Source organism: Clarias gariepinus, chromosome 6, assembly GCF_024256425.1.
Source record: "Clarias gariepinus isolate MV-2021 ecotype Netherlands chromosome 6, CGAR_prim_01v2, whole genome shotgun sequence".
In the NCBI taxonomy this organism is placed as follows: Eukaryota; Metazoa; Chordata; class Actinopteri; order Siluriformes; family Clariidae; genus Clarias; species Clarias gariepinus.
In genome coordinates, this window is record NC_071105.1 from 36,874,387 (window position 1) to 36,898,068 (window position 23,682).

A 23,682-nucleotide genomic window follows, 5' to 3' on the forward strand; every position below is an offset into this window, starting at 1 on the left:
GACACAACTACTGTATTAAGCGGCTCCTTAAGGAAGCCAGTCCAGATATTTGCTCTGCTGTAGAACCCACCTTGACACGGACAGCGTGGGTCGGTTTATCCAGTCGTTGGTTTTTCCATGTCTTGGCTGCAGCTCCCTGGCCAAGGTCACCCTAAAACTTTCCGCCGGTGCCTGACTTTTCCAGGACTTTAGACCATGATGACTAGCATCTGTTCGGCTGATGTTAACTTATGAGAGCTTCAAAAGAGACAGACATAATACTAAACTTACTGTCTGTTTCAGCAGTTGCTGATCTGTTAAAGCAAATTGTGTGTGTATGTGTGTGTGTGTGTGTGTGTGTTTGTTTTGTAAGTTGGCTCTAGATCTTCTTGTCTCTGCACCTCTACATACTCTTACAATCTTCTTTAAAATAAGTGTAACTCTTAGCACTACAACCTGGCAGATATATATTCTATTGCATGATTGTTGTATGACCCGATGGTAAAAGATGTGTTGCACTGTGATCATATGAGGACCTTGTATAAAGATCTCAAGTCAGTGTGTTTTCAAGTGAGACAGAATGGGAGGGTAAATAGAAGCAGAGTGACAGAGATAGGGAGGGAAGAACTGTAGAAAAGGGAGGGAGAAAAAGAAGGGAGAAAAAGAGAGTGGGAACATGTGAACAGGAGGAGGGAGAAGTGACAGAGAGAGAGAGAGAGAGAGAGAGAGAGAGAGAGAGGGAGCATATAAACTCCCACCTAAGTGCTCAACAGTCATAAAACGTCCCGTCTTTCAAACAGTCTTAGAAACAAGAAGCTCTCAGTTGCAAGGTGTATGGGAGAGGAGAAGAAGAGAGAGAGAGAGAGAGAGAGAGCGTGAGAGAGAGAGAAACTACCTAAAGGGCATTTTTTAAGTGACAGAGTTGGACTTGCACACTCTTGCATCCCGTGCCATATAACAAAACGGTGCCACTAAACAGACCTGTCAAACGTGTGTTAGTTTCAGGAACAAGTGTGGGGATGGATACTTTCTGCAGCCTCAGTGGCCTTGATCCACTTTGGGTGAGTGATCACACAACATCTCAGGCATCACCCTTGTGTTTTTGCCTCTTTTTAATTTTTTTACTGCTTATTCTACTGTATTATCTGTCAATAATCAGCTTATTATGATAAATGTTTGTGAATATGATCATGGACTGTATGATTAAGTGATCTTATATTGCCTCATCTTTGGCTCCCATATGATGTGCATCCACAAGCAACAGTTTTTAGTTCATATGAATGTGCAAAAGAAAGAAAAAACTAAAAAGTGCAAGCCCACCGTAATATGTTATGTTGATTATATTCCATAATCTACGCACAAGCATACTGTTCTGTTCCTCTTTTGACTTCTTACCGTTTTAAACTGTCAGATAATTATTATATTTGACTTATCTATCTTCTAGTAGCTACTATGAATTATTCAGTAAATATAGTATCATTTATTAGGTTATGTACATATTTACAAAAACGTAAGAAACTTAAATCATAACCTTAGAGTCTTATTACTGAAAAGTGAAACAGAGGAAACAACAGTATAATAAGCTTCAGGCCATCTGTGACTAAAGAAGAAGAATAGTTCAATCAAAATGCAGTGCTATGGACAGTACTAGGAGTTTCAGAGATCAACAGCAGATGGATTGGTGAAATTAGCCAAACCACCATAGCACATGGTGTGCAGATCCATCTCTGGAGCTTATCCGCCAATGTTTCCTGGACAGCATTGTACCAATACTCTAAACAACTAAAAAATAAATAGCTGTTTGGGACAGAGTCTCCATTGAATTCAGTAATTCAGCACTGAATTCACTCCTTTATGAGGAGTGGTGGTTTCGTTCAGCTTATAATAATTAAAAAAAATCAAAATAGGTTCAACATGCAAATGTCATACAGCTTGTGCGGGAAAGTGAAACTTCTTCAAAACATGATTTGTTTTGTTTTAAAGATCAAACGTTTTTTATTGATTGGCCGGAAAACCAATTGCAACTAATGGATACCTTTATGTTTCTCATTGTGGCATATCTGAATATGACTTCACCACTCTTCTCCTAATCTTCCAGGACTGGAACCAGACATGGTACACACACACCCCTGAATTGAGTGACTGTTTCCAGAACACAGTGCTGGTGTGGGCACCCTGTATCTACCTGTGGCTCTGCTCACCATTTTACTGTCTTCATCTGTACTGCCATGGTCGAGGACGCCTGCCCCTCTCGCTGCTCTGCAGTGCCAAGCTGGTGAGTGAGTTTTAAAAGGAGAAACTTGTCTTATGTTTAATGTGGATATTCATATATTAAGCCGTATAGCTCAAATGAATGGTGTTGAATAAAAGTATCAGGCTTAGACACATTTTTAGGCATTACACAGAGAGCCACATTTAAAAAAAATGGTCTGTTGAAGCTAAAAATGAAGCGTATTGGATGAAAGCAAATGTAGCAGGGTGGTGTCTGGCCTGAGGGACAATTTCTGGAGAAGGTGATGGCAAATTGGGACAACAGCCCAGCATCGCAAAAGCTTGTGGGCGAGTGTAACACACTAGTGCTTGTTTGGGTATGTTTGGTGATACACTGATTTTCACAAGGTTTCCATGTATACCCAGTTATATGTTTGCATTCTTAAAAAAAATATATATGTTTTATATGTTTAATGGAGCAAAGTATATGTTGTAGTGGTTTGACATATCTTAGATTAACAGGTGCATCTAGAACCCTTAATGAAGGGATGTCCAATCTTATCTGCAAACAGCTTTAGGTCCTGTCAGAGACATGTCTGATTCCACCAGATTCATTAGGTGCGCCCATTAATTAACATAGGAAGGCTAGAAAGACAAACCCCCCAAAAAATTGTTAGTTCCAGCAAAGAAAGTTTCACAGTGTGCTTCTGAAAGGGTTAAACGGCACCACTGCCGCCTACTGAAACTTTCCTTCCAGACATACGTAAGTCTTGCACTGTACTGAGTGACCAAAGTCATTTCCGTAAGGATGAGTCATACAGTATGAGTTTCTCACCCAGGTCTGATTTCCGCTCATATCTGTCTCCTTATAGTTGCTGGGCTTCTTCTTGGCTTCCTTTGGTTTTGTCGAATTCTTCTACATCCTGTTGGAGCGACACCAAGAAATCCACCACCACTTCATCTTTCTCCTGGCCTCGGTCATACGCAGCCTCACTGTGGTAACATATATTACATTACACTGGAGTGTTAACATGCCATAAATGATATCCTAAACCAACAATCTTCATCACTGCCAGAAATGATGACATGGAAAGAATAAACTGTAAATCAAACATACAGTAAGAAGAAACACCCAGGGTATCATTTGGTAAAAAAAAAAAAAAAAAGTCCTGATTTTTTTGAACATGCAATAGCGTTTGAAATATTGTTGTCAGGAACTTTTATAAATGGCATAACAAACATTACAGCAAAATCTATTAAATATCCTTAAGCCAACATATCACTAAAGTAGCTAGCTAAAAAGCTGTTCTATGTATATTTGGCAAACTTCATCCATGCAAACATTTATTTATCTATGAAATAAATTTTTTAGACACCTTAAGTGAGATTCACATGAGAAAAAAAAACCTTGCTAATTAAACAAACTCAGTACATAAACTTTAATATGACCTAAAAAAAATATGAAGAAAATGTATAGCTTCAACAGCTTGTGTAGGTCTGCAATAATTTCTCTGAGGTAAAACCTTTGATCACAGACAAGTAAAAATTAATTGTAAGCTGTGAAATGGGTTTTACAGTATTTCTAGAGCCATGTAATGCTATAATGATATAATAATAATAATAATAATAATAATAATAATAATAATAATCTAACATTTAGATTTAAAAAAAGTACTTGCTAGCTAAGCTAACTCCCAGAGCTAAAAAATATATTTTATTAGCAGAGCAAACGATAAAAACATGTTTAAAAATCTTAAGTTAGCTATCTGAGGTAAAACGTTTGACACAGACATAAAGTGAAAATAATGTTTTAGCAGTGAAGTTAGTTTTAGAGTATTTATAGAGACTTATAATGACATTTAGAAAAAAAAATGGCATGCTAACTATGCTAAATCCATTGTCCTGACATACAAATATAGAAAATATCATTATTATTGTAAAAGATGGTTGATATTCCTTATAACCACACGCAGCTAGGTAAGCGGCAGTCTGTCCCATCACGGACATATTTATCTCACTGTGGGGGATTTTAAACACAAGTTTTAACAGTGTAGGTTAGTGAAGTGGGTGAACATAACACAAGGCCACAAGTTTTCATTTTTTGCACCCGGACTAGACTCTCGCCCTATCTGTGGTCACTTCAGACACTTAAGTCAACACTGACATGAGCTCTTGGAAAAACAGTAAAAGCGATAAACAGGGTTTTTTTCAGTGAATACTCGCTCATCGAATGATCGTAATCTCAACTGTATAAATAGTAAAGCAAATAGCTGAAAACGTAGTCACGCTCAGGGATATAGGTCAAAAGAATTTGCTCGTAGTTGGATGACTTATTAACTATGTGCACAAATATTGCTGTTAAAACCTTGAAATACCTCTTTTTCTGCTGAGCTTGGTTTTTTTTACCACCTGTACTTTTTTTAAATGTTAATATCTGTATTCACTATGCATCTTGACAAAAAAAATGTATGGACCAGGTGGTTTCATTTGGATTTTTCAGACGTTATTTTTCTCACATCATTATTTTCTAAATGTGATCATATGCACGTTCCCTGAGTATTAATTTCTTGTAAGCAATTCCCAATCCCATCCACTCTCACTCTTAGTCTTTTTTTTTGTCATTTTTTCTAATGTTATCCATTAACTGTATATAATAAATGTCACATGGCATTTAAACTGTATAGATTAGAAAAGATTTAATAATCGTGCTACAAGAAGCTTTTCTTACGTATCTCGTGAGACTAGAGCATGTTAAACATCTTGATTAGCATTAACAGTAGGATAAATCAGATCTTGTCAGAAATCCTCTCAGGATAAGGTTTAACCTTAAGTAGAAAAGTTTCTGGATATTTCATATGAAAAAAATCTACGTATTTTACATTAGACGGTAACTAGTGTTATTACTAATTAATATTAGCTATGGTTATGTTCTTTTAGCTTGTTAACAAAATCTAGGTAAATAAACATGCATATACTGTCAATGATTTTCTACTTTATGAATTTCCATATAAAAATGCAAAAACACAAGCACACCCACATTAGTGGTCTTAAAGTCACTCAGTGCAGTTGTATTTATGTCTATTTAAGTCTTCTGTGGCAGACAGCGCTTATCCCCTAAAAATCCCCAAGAAAACCCAAAGATCAGACTCATCAATGCTGGGTCTGGTGCACCACCAAGTCTGAGTGGTTACGTGGGCCTCATCTTTTCCTTCTTCCCATGGGCAGACCTGTGCATCACCAACTTTATTCAGAAGCCAAGCAGTACAGATTTCAGAACAACCTCACTCAGCACTTTCCCTTTCTAAATACTAGGTAGGCACTGAGTCTGAGGTTTAACCAATGCTTTAGCTTCCTCCCACACTTCAGAGAAGGGGCCATTATGTACCCCATTACAAGGCAGCTACAATGAGCAAAAACATAAACACCCATTAGCATGTTTTTGATCTTGCACTTACTGTTTGTACGATAAAGCGAGATGTATTTGAAGGATTCAGGCCACACCAAGTGATTAAGAGATTCCCCTGAAACATTTTACTTCATTACTATGTGACTGGGAGACGGGTTTGGTTTGGAAAGGCCTGCAGTTTAGATTTGGAGGATGTATCATTAGGAATAGCATGAGGCCTGACTTTAAACGTGCCTTACGTAATCCAGTGTTTTCCACCGCCTAGGAGATGCTCTGACAAAATAAAACCAAGGAAACGATTTCCCTGAAATGCCACAGGACGTTTGCGATGAGACTAGAGCAACATAATGTTAGCATGTGTTTTTTTTTCTGAAATGGTCTGAGAGTGTTGAAGACTTTTGGACAAAGAATAGAAGGGCAATTAAAGGCAAAGCGCAGAAACGACGACGGCCTTGTTATACAGTACATGTGGTTTACTAGGGCCGTTTTTCATGAACCAGCTGTTGTTGTAAACGGGGGAAATCCAATTATAAACCAGGCACTACTGGTCAGGCAGAAATACACAATTATAAAGGTTTATTTACATGAGAACTTGACTCAAAGCTTAGTCAGTACAAAGTACAGTTTTAAACAACGTGGCCTAAAATCTATATTTTTTACCTTATTAAATACAAACCCTATTATCTTACCTTTGTTTCAGTATAGGCTATCACATTCAATCAGCTTCAAGCTTCGTACAATGGGTGTTCAAGTCAAAGCGGGATTTTTGATTGTGCAGAATAACAGAACACAATTATGAGAGTTGAATATGTCCTTTATTTCTCTATATAAACCCCTGCTACACTAATGCACTTATCAGAGCATTTCACTAGTGCTTGAATACCATCAAGATGGAAAGTTTTCTAAGTATGCCGGAGCCATGATCAGGATCTTGTGAAACGCTGGCTTTCTTTTAATGAACTCATTTTATGGCCCAAACATGTGGACTGTATGGGGGATGTGGCAGGAACTCCCAGCAAAATTCCTGTAATGTGCATGATTCATGTTGGTAAATGTTTGTGTGTACGGATCCCACGGACAGATGCGACAAGGTATCCATTGATTTTCAACGATCAGGCGCTCCACTCATAGAATGTTCACAAAAGTGACTCAGCGGGCTCCAAGCCACCTTGGCCGGGGTCGGTATTCTCTGATATACAGCCTTCCTTAAAACGGGTGCACCATTCAGATGTTTTTTTTCCTGCGCTCAAGAGTCTCGTCAGTGTCATTGTCTTCTGTAAACGTCAATCAATTTTACGCCTTTATTTAGCAGAAATTTCATCACAAGTCCCAGTTTGACTTGAACAGCCCTTATACAAATTTAAACAAGTGAGGTGGAGATCAATAAGATTTCTATTGATTTACTATGAATTAAATAATTTTAGGGTAAAAGTCACAAATCCAAATCCACCTCTGACTCTAACCTTAACCGTAACCTTTTATGTTTCTAAATACTTGAGCACATTTAAAGGTTTTTACACTTTTCGACTTTCACTCGTATTATTTTGCACTTTGTAATCACTCCAGTCAGTGTTTGGACTTTATACCTATACTTACTGTCCTTTTTTCACCTTTGATCATGAGTCATGTTTGGCTTTTTTGTTCTTTTTGTTGGTTTTTTCTTTTTACCGTCAAAGCACATAGTCATTCTGCTTTCCTGACATTTACAGTAATTCCACGCAGACTTCAGAATATGTCAGTAAAGCTCAGTTTTATGTTTGCCAGGTGTTAGCGGTGTGTATCATCCAGTGGGAGCGAGTGCGAGGCTGCCGCTCCTCCGTGGTGCTGTTCCTGTACTGGCTACTCAGCGTGGTGTGTTCTCTCGTTCCTCTCAGGGCCAAGATCCAGTTGGCCATCGAACAGGTGAGAGAAATGACACACACCCCCAATCTGGGGCATCCATTTCACGGCCCTGTACTAAAACTCAGAAAGACAATATAATCACATACAGTACACTTGTATACAAACCCCCAGGTACGAAATGTACTGTAGAGTACATGCACACATGTATAAACAACATTTAAAAAAAAACCCTGTGCATGTGTCCAAAGTTTTGCACTATATTTAATACATTCCGGAGATACTTTTACCGGAGCATTTTTGTACCAGCTATTCTTACGGAGCTGTTTGTTTGTTATGGTTCATCATAGAAATATATGAACTGAAGTCAAGTACATAAAATGTACCAGTGTGAAATTTGCGGTGATTGCTTAGAATGTATTAACATACATCTGATTAAATGCTGACTCTCTTTTCATGATTGAAATGCCAGGCTCGTGTGTAGGAATGTGCGGTTAAAGAATCAGCCCTGGCATTTTACGTAGTGCAATGCGAATCTTTTTGATGTTGCAATACTGAGAGTGTAACCATGTCAAATTGCATCTTTTGATTATTATCATGAGGTCTCCATCTCATAATTCCCATGAAAACATCCTAATGAAGCTTCGATTGCTTTTTAAACCTGAGCTTGCAGTTTTGCAAAAACAAAACAAAAAAGTTATATTGGTTATGCTTTTTTCTCACTGCCTTGCTAAAAGCTGCCTTTATACTTGCACGAGAGTGAAAAAAGAGGCAGGCTGAACTATATTTTGTGACCACTCAAACCAAGACTGACCCTGTTTTGTTCTGTGGTGGGGGGAAGAATATAGTCGTATGTTGGCATGGTGAGCTCACAGCCCAGGCAAGATGTTTACTCTCAGCCTGCTGTTTCACAAATCCAGTGCAAAGTGCAGCCTGGACCTCACACAACATGGCACAGGTTCACCTCTTCCTGGCTATGTGTTTAGATTCGCATATGACTGGCATATGGTGTTGGTAAATAACACGCTTTTTTTGCGCGGCTCGACCACGAACGGAGGCCAATCTATGCATTTCCAGATGGTAGCGTGACTCCTTGTGTTTACTATTCTTTTTATGCGTAATTTATTTATATAAAGTAAACCATTAAAGACTCTGGTTTTCACCATGATTTGCTTTAACTGTTCAAAATAGGCTTTACTGTCTCATTAATACCAGCAGCACACCCATCATATTACACTATCGAGCAAGCCTACAGTCTCAACAGTGTGCCTCATATGTGTAAGTAGGGAATAAAACACTTTAACATAATCATAATAATCAATGACACTTTGGTGTGATGAAGCGGCGTTTGAGTTCCAATCCTAAAGTTGTTGTTTTTTTTCCATAACAGCATGCCTGAAAGTATTTTAATACCTCTTTTGTTTGGCATTTTGGTCTGTCCACGTGCCATCCGGTACATCGGGAGATGGATATTCCCCACCCTGGAGATATATCTGTATTTTCTGTGGAAGTTACTTAATGGCTTGGGTTGTAGCTCGACGCCCAATTGGCATTTACACGGTCAATTGGGAACGCCAATTAGCCTAATGTTCATGTCTTTTTTACTGTGGGAGGATACTGGAGTATCTAGGGGAAGAACATGCAAACTCCATGCACACAGACCTGAGGCGGGGATCGAACCCTGACCCTGGAGGTCTAAGGCGACAGTGCTGCCTTCTTACCTTTTAGAGTTTTACAGTTACAGAATTCCCCTATTACCGTTTAATTTTATTCCTAAAAGAGTATCATGTTGTACCTTTTATCCGTTTATGGTTATGTTTAATGTTGTAGAATTTCCATGAAACGAATTAACACATACCTTTCATCCCCTCGTTCATTCGCCAGGCTTCTTTTCAAGGTAATAAGATGACAAAAATCATGCTATGATTTTCCAATGGTAGATAATTTACAGTACCTCAGACTGTTACACAATGCTGGCACAAGAGATCATAAAGTGGAGCTTTTGTGTTACATGTTCTCGTGTGGGTTATTACTTCACAAACTTATTACAACAAGGTAATTAATATAAACTGTACTAAGTCAGATTTACCGTCTGAGCTTTTTGCTATAAAAAATCAATCACCTTCTAAATGAAGAAAAATAAAGTGTAGAAATGAGCTCTGCATTGCTCTTGGTTTTCAACAAGCCCTGAATTGGAATGTGTTTTTTTTTTTTGAGCTCATATTGTGAAGAGCTTCATAATTATATATGAATTTAAAGTAGATGGTGAAATATTACATATACAAATGAGGTATGATTGTTTGAATAGCTTTGTAGACCATAAAAATGTGCCTTGGGAAGCCTGTGGCTAGAGGGCGAGAAGGAAATTATGGGAAGCCGCCAGTAAAGTGTACAATATCTTAGCCTTGGACTGTCTCAATTTCTTTGTCTCTCTTTAACTCCCTGTTTTGTTTTGTTTTCCAGGGCCTCACTCCTGATATCGTGCACTACATGGCATTTTTCTCGTACTTCGCCCTCCAACTGGCGCAGCTCTTCCTCAGCTGTTTCGCAGACCTGGCTCCTCCAGGCAAAGCCGTCCTCCAGGTACGCAGAGCGAAATCTTAGGTAGTCAACATGTCATTTAGTCAGATTTATGGAATATAATACTACGCCCCACTAGCTGAGGACATGTGCCTCGTAAGTGATGCCTTGTCATTAGTGAGAGCTCATGATTGCTTCAAGGAGATGTTTTGAAGCTTGGTTCAAACTGGTGAGTCATCTTGACGAATGAGGCCCTCCTGCCTTGATAATGATATCTACCCATTTTAGCTCGAGACCGCGGCTCAGAGAACCCAATCTTGTGGTGTTTACTGTGAAAAATACTTACGAGGCTGCACACGCGACCCAAGTCTCATCAGTCCACCTTTACTTATTTTTTTGTGTGTTTTATTTTATATGACCCTATCGCATTTATGTTTTTTTTTTCTGGATGTTTGATGTAAAACATAAAAATCTAGACCTTGCTAATATACAGTATATTTATGTCTATTTCACATCTTCTGGCCTCAAGAATCTGAACGATGAAAATGATGAGATAGTGGCCTGGTTTTGTGTGTGTATGTGTGTGTAATGAAGTTGAAGCTCAGACATGAGTGCCACACCCCATACTCCTCTCCTGGCTCAGTCGCTTCCTGTGTTATTCACAGCATGCCATTGAGTGAGACCTCCGGTGAAGAAACGTGTGAGTGTATGTGTGTGTGTGTGTGTGTGTGTGTGTGTGTGTGTGTGTGTTTGGGTGGATGGGGATAGAGGCAGAGCTGAGGTCAGCTGTGGGTGGAAATGTGTAGTAACTAGGTCCGTGCCAGTCTCACATATTAACACACACACACTTTCACTTACTCACACAGACACTTTCACTGATTTTCTGTTTACTCACTGTGCACTGCGGCCAGATGCTTTTTTTTTTTTTTCCTGCTCACGCACTGCTCGCTTTCCAAGAAAGCAAAAGTGTAACACCTGTATGCTTTAATACCACCAAACCAATTGAATTGCTACACTTTAATGCATATACAATATACAGCATGCCAAAAGTACGTCTCATAAACCTGGTCATACGTTTTGATTTCAGAACGCGTGCCCTGTACAGGATGCATCGTTTTTGTCCAAGATGCTCTTCTGGTGGTTCAGCGGGTAAGCAAGGCAAAATTGTCCTCATTTTTTAGATGTTACAAATATCAGTTTCTGTTGTGACAGCTTGCAACGCGTGATAAGAAAAAGTATTTGTAAGCTTGTGTTATAATTTATATAAAGAATTGTAGTGTTTATGCAAGAAGTCAGCAAAAGTCCTGTGGGACAAGAGGATTAATTATGCTGTTACTGGGAAATAATAAATGTTAGTGTGGTAGCTGTAAATTCGCTTCACATCTGGCTCCTGACCTTGATGCGTTTCCTACACCAGCACTCCTCGTTGTGTTTCTGCTTTGTTTTTAAGGAGCTTTACTTTTTTTTGTCTAGACGCGCACGATCCATTAATTGCATTAATTTGCAATGTAAGAGAAAGCCAAACATTTTTTGTGCATATGTAAGTGCTTGCATGTGTTTGTGTTTCTGTAGGTTGGCTGTAAAAGGATACCGCACCCCTCTACAGGCAGAAGATCTGTGGTGCCTGCGTGAGAAGGACACGTCACATAAAATCCTCTCGGACCTGGAAGAGGAATGGACCAAAGAGCGCACCAAACTGCAGCAGTACGAACTTAGTTTATAATCCATATAGGCAATTACATTTGGGCAGATGCTCAGAACAATGAAATATTTATTTAAACAGCACATGTACGGTAATTAGATGAAACCATGGCAGAGTCAGCACTGACACAAGTGCCTACTTGTTAATTAATTTCTACTTTGAAGATCCGTTGTATTGTGGATCTTCTTCAGAAGCTTCATATGCGAGAGGTCACTTGTGTTTTACGACCTGCGGAAAGCTGATTCATATTCCAGCTATGCTAACCCTGTTTTTAATTAAGGACTTTAAAGATGCAGAGCTTCGTGTGTACACTAAAGACTTTTTTCTGAGTGCATCATCTTTTAAAACTCAAACTGTCATTCTTATGCATCCTGTATAATGAATCTTTGTTTCATTACTAGGCAGGAGAAGCAGCTCAGCAGCAGTGTGGTGTTGGGAACTCGCTTGCCAGATCAGGCCCAGCTCCTCAGAAAGCTGCAGAAGGAACAAAGCTCAGGCTTTTGCCTTTTACGGACGCTCGCTCGCAACTTCGGACCGTACTTCCTGTCTGGAACCCTGTGTCTGGTGGTCCATGATGCGTTCATGTTTGCCATTCCACAAGTACTCAGGTAAGCACACTGGACATCCATTAAAACCAAGACACACAATCTGGCCTAGTCTGGGTTTTTTTTTTTTTTTTTTTCAAAGACCAAAAAGTTAAAAAAGTTCTTTTTATAAAATAAACAGACTTTAAAGTAAACATTCTCCTGGTGATTCAAAGGAACATTTCTAACAGTTTTTTCGGGGTCCATCGCACGGTTCATAATATCTCCAAAAAACAGGAAGTCACAGTTTGCAGCAGGTGCTCGGCCACTCTGTGTCAGTCTAGCCAGCGAGAGATTGGGTTGTTTATGCCCACAGAGGGGCAATTATGGCTAAGAGTCTGAACGCTGGTCAGAACCCGTCACCGCAGCACTATGCCCGGTGTAGACGCGTCTGCTCTAGTCAAGCTTAAGCGGAAGTGCTGAGGTTGTGGTTGAAAAAGCGGCCATGGCAGGAGAGCCAGTCAACCAACCAGAAGTATGAGACAACCACCAGCAAAGTACGGCAGTAAAAGTTGCCCTTTTTACTCTGCTCGAAAGACCTAAAATGATTGTGTCTGGAATTTATATAGGGCCAGCTGATGGCAAGGAATGCTAACTTTCTAAGAATGCCCGGTTGTTAATGAAGTGTGTTGTGGAGTGAAGTCTTAACCAACTTTTAGTGAAGCTCTTGCTGGGAACCGAGTAATTAACCAAACACTTCACGGAGTATTGCTTTCTTCATATAGAATCCAGACCTTTGTCGCCGGGTCTGTGCTTTTCTCATGCCTAAGATAACATTCATCCTGTCCAACACTTGATCAAGCTAAGCATCCTAAGCATAATGTTTGTTGCTTAAATTATTTACATTAAAGATTAATATCTGGCTCAGTCAGGGTCATAAACCTTGGTGGAGAAGCTCTTTTGTGGCATCTTTTAATATCATATGATTTCAGATTTCGTTAAATTGTGTTCTTAACATTAATCTCATGTAGAATAGTACTGTTCTGTCACAAATACACGACTTGGTAAGATTTTAAAAACTGAAAGAGATTATAGATTTAGTGTTGTTATCAAACAAACCCCGAAGGTCTCTATCAAATTAAACCTAAACAACACAAACTTTATCATATGTATAACTTCATAATGAGTAGATTTGCCTACTGTACACTAGTTTTTTAAATATACAGTATATTATGTTTATAATAATATAATATAATATAATATAATATAATATAATATAATATAATATAATATTTTTTATATATATTGTTTTTAATTCATGCCCAGGACCCCTTTTGCATTAACTAGAGCAGATCTACAGCACATACTGTATATAAACTGCCTCAAGGTTTAACCCCTGACCTGCGTCCTTCCTGTCTTTATCCTCACAGTCTGCTGTTGGGCTTTATGAGGGAGGAGGACGCTCCGCTGTGGAAAGGATATTTCTACGCCACGCTCATGTTCCTCCTCTCCTGTATGCAGTCCCTTTTTAACCACCAGTACATGTACTCCTGCTTCACAGTGGGCATGAGGGTCAAGACGGCAGTTATGGGTCTCGTCTATAGGAAGGTAAAAGCTTTTTTGGCAGTGTTAAATTAGAGTTTTTTTTTTCTTAAAGCCAGACAGTGTAAACACAAGCACTAAATTTACACCTAAACTGAAGCGAAAGCAGTTTGTAGTAGCGAAAATAACTGGACTAATTTGTAGAGTAACTATTTTGGACTAGACCTTACCTGTAAGATTAAAATCCTAAACATAGGTAACAATTAAAGTGACTGAGATTTAACCATGTGGTTGATGTGGTGTAAGAAAAAGAAACCACGCAATGTAGTGTATTTCTTACAACATGAGATCATGAATTAAATAAGATAATAATAATAATAATAATAATAATAAAGATACTGTGGCTTGCCATACCACCATCCGTCCTCAATTGTGAAGACTTTCCCATTGAGGAAAACCTATGTCACATTGGACAGATTATAGATTTAGTTTTAGTATAAAAACACTAATTTATAAGGGGAAGCATATTAATAGTAAGGTCAATACGATCGGGCTTCCTGAGTGATCGGTTTTCTGTCTGTCTACCCCTGTGTAGTCTCTGGTGATAAACAGCGCAGCACGGAGGAAGTGTACAGTAGGAGAGATTGTGAATCTGGTCTCTGCGGACACCCAAAAGCTCATGGATTTTGTCGTGTACTTTAACGCCGTGTGGCTCGCTCCCATCGAGATTGCCCTCTGCCTCTTCTTTCTCTGGCAGGTCAGTTTCTTTAACAGGTTTTAATTTTTCACCACAACCATGTAATCAGTTCGCAGTGTATGTATATCTCCTCGTAATCATGAATCTTAATTTCTTGCATTGTTCCCGTTTCAGCACCTGGGACCATCTGCTCTGGCTGGCATCACCACGGTCTTTCTCATCTTCCCTCTGAACGGATTCATCGCCAAGAAGAGAAGCAAACTGCAGGTGCTGTAGCAGAGACAAATTCAGTAAAATAAGAGAAAAGAAAGCCTTTCGGGTAAACATGTCAAAATAGGAATGACTGCGGCTACAGAATATTTAAACTAGTTTAACGATTATGTAACTTTAGTATCACGCGGTCAGCAATAAACAACTTTGCCTCAAGCTGTCATCTGCTAAAAACCAAGCCAAACACAATAATAAATCAGACAGCTTTGGTACCAGCGTTTGTCCTTCTGAGACCAGCTGTGTTCAGGTGTATAAAAAAACAAAGCAAAGCGTGCATTTATTTGAACTAATCTCACATCTCCAAACCATACTCCAGGACCGGACAAAGGGTCAGTGTGAAAGGTCCACAGCTGGTTCAGATAGCCCAGCGAGCACAGAGCAGAATGTGGGCGTGTGGTTTGGATTCAAGCACCTCATTCCTTTGATGTCTCTACATCTACTTAGACTGGAGACAACCACAGTGCAACAAATGGCGATATTTTATTCCTCCTTTTGAAGACAGCAGATGCCCACGCCCTCGGGCAAAGTTGAAGCTGTAGAATTTTGGTTGTAACCTTGGCCCGTTCCATGTCTGGACATCCTGAGTTACGAGACACTGGCTGACCCATTTTTCTAGAAATATCACATCATAACTGCAGGTTCGCTTGTGATAATTGAGATATATTCTGTACTTGTATAAAAACCAGGGAATGTGGTAAAACCAACCGATTCACATTTAAATATTTAAACAGACCAGAACTTTTTCCAACATTACCATCAATCACATTGACTTTGACACCATATTTAAAAAAAGACTCAGACTGCATACTCACCGTTTCTTTTAGCACTGTAATCCCCAGTCATCCTGAGTGTCTATATTTACTTGTCCAAATTGCAGGAGATCCAGATGAAGTTCATGGATGGTCGAATCAAGCTCATGAACGAAATCCTGAATGGCATAAAGATCCTGAAGTTCTACGCCTGGGAAAAGGCTTTCCTTGAGCAGGTCTTAGGTTACAGAGAAAAAGAGCTCAAAGCCTTGAAGAAGTCCCAAATCCTTTATTCCATTTCCATCGCTTCCTTCAACTCTTCGACCTTCCTGGTGTGTAGCAGAGATAAACAATTACATAGAATCTACCATTTGTCTGAAGTTTAGCAGCAATCCAGTATAACTAAGTGTTATTTTTCCACTTCATGCTCAGATCGCCTTTGCGATGTTTGGCGTGTACGTGCTCATAGATGACAAGAATGTGTTGGATGCTCAGAAGATTTTCGTCTCCATGGCACTTATCAACATCCTAAAGACTCCTCTGAGCCAACTTCCGTTTGCCATGAGCACCACCATGCAGGTACTACTACCATCTCCACCAGTATACGTCTCTGAATTCACTAATTTACACATTTGATATCAGATATTTATCTTCTGTATCTTCTGATGTCGCAGGCTGTTGTCTCGCTCAAGCGCTTAGGGAAATATTTGTGCCAAGAAGAGTTAAAACCAGACAGCGTGTCCAGAGAAGCTTTTAAGTCAGGTAAGTTGGACAATATAATACATTTATATGAAGGTTCTATAATGCGTAGCAAGCTTTTAGTTTGGTGAATGAAATTCTAAACAGACGTGCAACAGATTAAGGTTAATGGGTCAAGAGCTGCTCAATTCCAAGGCTGTGTGGCAGGATACATTCATTTCCTGTTCCGTTTGGGAACGATAGAGAGAAAGAGAGAGAGTGTGCAATTAGAGAGGCAGTGCAGCAGCTCATGCTAGACTGTGGTTTCAACACAGCCTTCTATTTTCGTGAAATGCAAACACATTTCGGCCCAGCGGACTGTCAGCGCGTTTGCAGACAGCTCGCGAAAACTGCTATTTCGAAGATGATGCTAATTAGACTGCGTAATTAAGCGAAGGCTTTGATTCCACAAGCTTAGCTGCGAGAGGAAGTTTACTTTCACAGACAGACCTCTGTTCTCACCTTAATGGTTCCCATATGCTAGAACAACATGTACATGTACGCCTTGCACACGTGTAGGGAACTGCTACTGTGGAAACACCAGATGGTGCATTGTGCATTCTTGTTAATGTTTCCTCCTGTGTCTTTCTTTTTGTTTTGTTTTTTATTCAGACGAAGAAGGTGTCGTGGTTGAGAACGGGACTTTTAGTTGGTCTAAAGACGGTCCTCCTTGTCTGAAAAGGTACGACGACGATAGAACGTGTAATTCAGGGACATGATACTGTGCCTGTCCTGAAGTGATTTATTCTGCATCTACCACAGCAGTTTGATAACATTGCCTTCTTACAAATGTTAAATGTTGCGATGTTGAAGATAAACCATTAATCAGTTAATTGCTGTTAGGAATGTAATTAATTTATGTAATATAAATGTATGTGTGGTATTTATAGGATCAGTGTAAGAGTTCCTCGTGGTGCATTGGTTGCAGTTGTTGGTCATGTTGGCAGCGGAAAGTCGTCCTTGCTCTCTGCTATGCTCGGAGAGACGGAGAGAAGAAGTGGAAGTGTTTCTATTAAGGTAACAATACATTCATTATATATATATATATATATATATATATAACATTTTTGTATATTTTAGAGTATTTATGTGTACTCTGTCAATCTCTTGATGATTTTTTAGGGATCTGTGGCTTACGTCCCCCAACAAGCCTGGATTCAAAATGCTACGCTGCAGGACAACATTTTGTTCGGTAGGGAGAACAAGAAGACCTGGTATCAGCGTGTTTTGGACGCATGCGCTCTGCTGCCAGATCTCGACATACTACCAGCAGGAGACGCCACTGAGATTGGCGAGAAGGTGCTTACAAAAGAAAGCTTTTAAACTTGCTCATCACTGAGGGTTCCTCAAGGGTTCTTTGGATAGTGAAGTGATTTTTTTTTTTGTACTTGAAACTGTATTTGCAGATTCTGCAGAGAAATAAACCGTAGAACCATCGAGGGTTATAGTTTTCTTTAAACTGTTTAAACATCTAACACAGCCTTGAGAAACCCTATTCCTTCTAAGAGTATGCCCATTGCCCATCTCCCAAACATTTATTTCATAACAATTTTTTGTGAGAGTGTCTACAATCCCTACATTGTTCACAGGGCTTGAACCTGTCCGGAGGTCAGAAGCAGAGGGTGAGTCTGGCACGTGCTGTCTTCAGGAAAGCCGATATCTATTTGCTGGATGATCCTCTCTCAGCTGTTGATGCCCATGTGGGTCAGCACATCTTTGATAAGGTTATCGGGCCCAAGGGTGTGCTGAGAGACAAGGTGAATGAAAACTCTATCTTTGTTTTTTCTCTGACACAGCAATTTAAAAAGAGAGAAATGAAATAACCCCATTTTTAACATCAATGAATGTGACAACTATATGTCAGCTAACATGAGTGCAAGCTTTTCGCATGCATAGGATTTGGCTTGGAGTCAGAAATAACACGCAAAAAATGCTCAAACACACTTCTAAAAATGCTGCCTGAACACTTGGCTGGCAGTGCAGTTTCATATGAAGGTTTACATTGTTCTACTTTTGGCAGACTCGCATCCTGGTGACCCACGGGACAAGCTTCCTGCCTCAGGCCGATCTGATCCTGGTGATGGTTGAGGGAGAGATCACGGAAAGTGGTTCCTACCAGGAGCTTCTGAACCGTAATGGAGCCTTCGCAGAGTTCATCCACACTTTCGCCAGCTCTGAGAGGAAGGAGTGCTCCACACAAAGAGGTATATCAAATACCTTTAATTTTGTGCAGAACACTATCGTTTTTTTAAATGGGTTTAACAAAAAAACCTTGCTATACTTGAACAGAATAGCGGTACCATCAATATTAATACTAATACTAGATGGACTGGACAGCTATTAATTTTTAAGTTAAATTACAGGTTCCAGAAAGTCCTGCTCAAGGCTCAGTGTAACAGACTTCATGCCTTTCTCCAGGGACCTCTCCCAGGAGCAACTAATTGGGTAAGTACACATAAAACTGGAAACTCCTGCTAGTGTATCTCAATGAAAAATATTCGTTAGGATTCCTTGCGTGAAATCTGAATCTCATTCTGTTAACTAGAATACTTGAGAACATTGCCATGTGGTGTCCATAATAAAACCAGTTGCATTCACTAACCCTCCTTTTCTTTGGCTCAGCGGTGACACAAACAGTGTCACTATTCAGAGTGTAGACCCTGATATTGAACCGGAACAAATTCCTGAAGACCTGGGGAAACTCACTAATGTCGACAAGGCCCGGATAGGCAGGGTAAGAATTTACAGTTAAGACTAAATTCCTTTAGCTTTCAGCAAGATAATCTTATTTAATGGGTGTTGCTCAGATTTCTGTCTCCATCTTCCTTTCCAGGTGAAACTGGAGATGTACGTCGAGTACTTCCGTACCATCGGTTTGGCACTGATCATGCCCATTCTCTTCCTGTACGCCTTTCAGCAGGGCGCATCTCTGGCATACAACTACTGGCTCAGTATGTGGGCTGATGAGCCCATTATCAACGGTACACAGCTCAACACTGACATGAAGCTGGGAGTCTATGGAGCGCTCGGGTTTGCACAAGGTATTGACGATTGGATTCTGCCCATTTCTATGGACAATTCCATTTTTTCTTATTCAGTAATCAGTTAATCAATGAAAAAAGTAGGCTTTATAAGCCTCTGCTGGTGAATAAACACTGTGAAATAGTGTGCCCTGTGTTCACTGTGAAACACGTAGCGTGGCAACCCACAAATCCAAACCTGCTAAACTTTATCCTTTAGGTATAGCCATTTTTGGCACCACTGTGGCCATCTCGATTGGGGGAATCATTGCGTCTCGTCAGTTGCACCTAGACCTACTGAAGAACGTGCTCCACTCACCCATGTCCTTCTTCGAGTCCACTCCCAGCGGCAACCTGCTAAATCGCTTTGCCAAAGAAATTGATGCCATCGACTGTATGATACCTGATGGCCTTAAGATGATGCTGGGCTACGTCTTCAAGCTGATGGAGGTGTGCATCATAGTGCTGCTTGCCACACCCTTTGCTGCAGTCATAATCCTTCCTCTGGCACTGCTCTATGCCTTTGTGCAGGTAAAAAAAAAAAACACTGATGGACTATTTTACCATAGGTATTGTTGGACTTTGGATTGATTTGCTGGATTTTTACCTTTTTTTATCTCCCTTGCTTGCTTAATGAAGAGTTTCTACGTCGCCACATCATGCCAGCTTAGGCGCTTGGAGTCTGTGAGCCGCTCTCCCATCTACACCCACTTTAACGAGACGGTGCAAGGCGCCAGCGTAATCCGGGCCTTTGGGGAGCAACCACGGTTTATTTTGCAGGCCAACCAGAGGGTGGATCACAACCAGACTGCTTACTTCCCACGATTTGTGGCAACCAGGTAATGCGCCCTGCTGTACAAAGGTGGTTCCTTATATAATCAAGCATTTGCCAAAATATGATGACCAGTGCGGTATCTGTAATACTGAGTTCAGCTATTGATTTGGCCTCACTTGATGTGCAAAGGTTGCTCAATCTGTAAACTTCAAAGGTTCAAATCTTAAGGTATACATAAGTTCTGGTTCTGAGCTCATCTGAGGGTTTTTTTTTACCCAGAATAATTGCACAAATCAGTAGACATGTCATACCTTACTATTTTGCACACCAATTTCTAAGATGTTGGGACAAGGCTGTTTATTTTTTTTAACAGTCCCAATACTCTGGCTATTCTTGTGTAAGAAGTTCGATCTCCTCCTCTTGTAACAACTGCAACCCTTTCAATGAAAGTAGAAACAGGACGTTGACATACAGTATGACAATTTAAATGGATCATGTCACTAGGTAGTAACTGCAGTTCTGAAAACACATAGCTTCTACACTTCTTACAGACTGAATGGTTTGGTTACCATTTGAGGATGAGGGATTTGTTCTCTGGATTGCTTCCAGGCTTGAAAACAGCTTTCACAATTCACCGTATGTAATCATCTCTCAGGGGCAAACAACCCAGAGTTCTGGAAAACCCACAAGTGTGAAAACAACCTTAGAGTTTCCACTCTTGTGCTCTTTAACAAAGCTGTTAACCTTCAGCTGCTTTGATTTACCTAATTTTGAAATGGATTCAGCCACATTTTGGTTAAGAAAGGGCTTTGGATACAAACTAGTGGTTAACCAGTAATCGAAATGGTGGAATCCAAGGCCTGTTAGAGAACCACTGTTGGGCCACTTATTAAGACTCTTGCTCCTGAAATTGTATCATTGGACTGTATCCTGACTCAAATGTATCTACTTCCTCTAGAGTCACATAAACCAGTGCTATACACATTTCCTTCCTATACTGTGCTCTTGACATTCTAAGATTACAGTGATGTCAAGTAATGCCATGAATGAAGAATGGAATAACAACGTGACCTTCTGAAATCCCAGGCTGCCATTTGTCATTTAAAACCAGTCTCTGAAAAAAATCCCCATATGTCTTGTATTGGTCATGAGTGTTAATAGACTGGGATTGTTCATGCCCTTTCCTTGGAAACGTCACTGGTCTTAAAGTCATTTCCCAGGTTTAAAAAAAAGTCCTGTGGACTTAACAAGTGTTTATTTGCTCCTTTTCAGGTGGTTGGCCGTGAACCTGGAGTTCCTGGGTAATGGGGTCGTTCTCGCTGCTGCCATTCTCTCTGTGATGGGGAAAGACACTTTGAGCCCCGGGATCGTCGGCCTGGCAGTGTCTCACTCCCTCCAGGTGAGAGTTATTCCCAAACATTTGCAATCCACAGCATGGGATCTCAATTTGATCTCCTGGAGCTGTCACTGTATCCTTCTTTCCGCTTTTGCAATATTCTGTCTAACCTCAAAACAAATTGTACCATCTTGCAAAAGCAAGTCTAGGTTTTTTTTAGAAGACAAAGAAACCAAAAGCTTTAGTTCAGGCTTAACCAGATTTCAGACCTCTAGCACGGATAAAAACCAAGCTGTTTTTGGTTATGTTTCAGGTGACTGGCATCCTCAGTTGGATAGTGCGTTCATGGACGGATGTTGAGAACAACATAGTGTCAGTCGAGAGAGTGAAAGAGTATGCAGACACGCCCAAAGAGGTGAGAAAAGACTGAGTAATGTGGTCCAGCTCCAATGTGTAAATACATATGTATATACAGTACTGTATATTTTCACACCATAGGGCTACTGAATTTATTAAGACTATTTATATTAATTTAAATCATTATAATTTCTATAGCATCATTGTAGTCACAGGGATACTTCATATAATATTTTTACGGGTTAATGTTCATTAAGTAAATATTTATCAAATGTATTGGGAAACTGGTTCTAACGTCAGTATTTTTCATTTTATTTTGAGAAACAGTAATGGATATAAAGTTCATGATTTGCCTTTTTTTTGTCATTTTAATATTTTACTATAACAGCACACCTCAAAGTGTTTTATTCCATTCAGGACAAATATGATCCTGTAATCTCATTCATGTGTGAATTAATCCAAAGAAACTCTAAACAAAAAAAAAAAATCATATTTGTCCACAAGTTTAAAAGAATCTTATAATTTCTTTTCAAAGGCTCCATGGAGCTCAGAAGACATTTCACTCCCACCTGCTTGGCCCCAAACAGGAACAATAGAGTTCCAGGATTATGGGCTGCAGTACCGTAAAGGTCTCGAGTTTGCTTTAAAAGGGATCTCTCTACATATTCAAGAAAAAGAGAAGGTAAAAAGAAAATAGATCATGCCAAAATACTGCTGAGTTTAATGCCTCAAATACAAAGCATTCCAATTATTAAAATTGTCCCGTCATGCTTTTAGATCGGCATTGTGGGAAGAACCGGCGCAGGGAAGTCATCCCTGGCCCTGGGAATTTTCCGCATCTTGGAGGCAGGAAAAGGAGAGATTTATATAGATGGGGTGAACATTGCTAACCTTGGACTTCATGATTTGAGATCCCGCATCACTATCATTCCACAGGTCAGCAGCGTCTTGTGTAACCTTAATTTAAAAAAAAAAAAAAGTATACCGCCAATGATATTTGAAATTATCTTTAGAAATTAGCATTCTATTAGAAAGCCTCCTGAAGATCCCTCTGGTTGGTTCTCTTCCATGTTACTCCAGGATCCAGTGCTGTTTTCTGGATCCTTGCGCATAAATCTGGATCCATTTGACGCTTACTCCGATGAAGAAGTGTGGAGCGCATTGGAACTGGCGCACTTGAAGCACTTTGTCTCCGGGCTTCCTGATAAACTTAATTACGAGTGCTCTGAAGGAGGGGAAAACCTTAGGTGAGAAACATTAAGCTTTTTCAAATAGCATCTAATAAACAAATGATTTTAAATATCTACAATACTATTAATTGATGATAATGTATCTAAACCCTAAATTATATTTTGGGGATGCATTGTTATTATTATTATTATTATTATTATTATTATAGTATCACTTTTTCTTGACTTTCAGTCTCGGCCAGAGGCAGCTAGTATGTTTGGCGAGGGCCCTCCTGCGAAAGACGAAGATCCTGGTTCTGGACGAAGCCACGGCGGCAGTGGACCTGGAAACGGACACGCTAATCCAGTCCACCATCCGCAGCCAGTTTGAGGACTGCACTGTGCTCACTATTGCACACAGACTCAACACCATCATGGACTACACCAAGTAAGTGTTCAGGTTATAGCAGTGTAGTCAAATAGGAAAGTGTAGAGGTAGTAATATCTTAGGAAAATGAATCTGAAAAACCTGGTGTTAACAATGTCGTATTGCGTCTTCGCAGGGTTCTCGTAATGGACAAAGGGCACGTAATAGAAATGGACTCCCCTTCTAACCTGATTGCACAGAAAGGCCAGTTTTATCGCATGTGCAGGGAAGCTGGGTTGGTGTAAACTCATGCACGCTCTGGAGCTGTGTCCCTGAACTGGTTTTGTAGCCCGTTGGCGCAACCTTGTGGTGGACTTCGAGCATCGGTCGCACAGAGAGGCATCCCCCTGCTGGTCAGTGTTATAAGCAAGAAAAGCTTTAAAAGCAACATGGTGCTTCAGTAAATAAGAAGGGTAATGAT

General features: G+C 40.0%; 1 protein-coding gene across 1 annotated transcript; it reads left to right on the top strand.

The window, feature by feature from the left end:
• Window positions 1–23,682, top strand: abcc6a (ATP-binding cassette, sub-family C (CFTR/MRP), member 6a). The gene is made up of 32 exons (XM_053498611.1): window positions 1–89; window positions 979–1,040; window positions 2,078–2,254; window positions 3,063–3,188; window positions 7,361–7,498; window positions 9,899–10,018; window positions 11,043–11,104; window positions 11,528–11,659; window positions 12,059–12,265; window positions 13,612–13,789; window positions 14,319–14,480; window positions 14,595–14,687; window positions 15,568–15,771; window positions 15,872–16,018; window positions 16,114–16,201; window positions 16,790–16,859; window positions 17,068–17,194; window positions 17,300–17,476; window positions 17,767–17,934; window positions 18,198–18,381; window positions 18,541–18,622; window positions 18,800–18,911; window positions 19,011–19,218; window positions 19,418–19,728; window positions 19,837–20,036; window positions 21,245–21,371; window positions 21,622–21,723; window positions 22,201–22,347; window positions 22,443–22,601; window positions 22,746–22,912; window positions 23,088–23,282; window positions 23,398–23,682. The coding sequence occupies exons 2-32, from the start codon at window positions 999–1,001 to the stop codon at window positions 23,504–23,506; spliced, it is 4,521 nt and encodes a 1,506-aa protein (XP_053354586.1). The 5' UTR covers window positions 1–89; window positions 979–998; the 3' UTR covers window positions 23,507–23,682.

Excerpts from the sequence above, each read along its gene's own strand:
- abcc6a (XM_053498611.1), top strand. The coding sequence starts at position 999 with ATGGATACTTTCTGCAGCCTCAGTGGCCTTGATCCACTTTGG. Across the intron at positions 19,729-19,836 it reads TGCTCTATGCCTTTGTGCAG|AGTTTCTACGTCGCCACATC; the intron begins GTAAAAAAAAAA and ends TGCTTAATGAAG. Across the intron at positions 23,283-23,397 it reads ACCATCATGGACTACACCAA|GGTTCTCGTAATGGACAAAG; the intron begins GTAAGTGTTCAG and ends GCGTCTTCGCAG.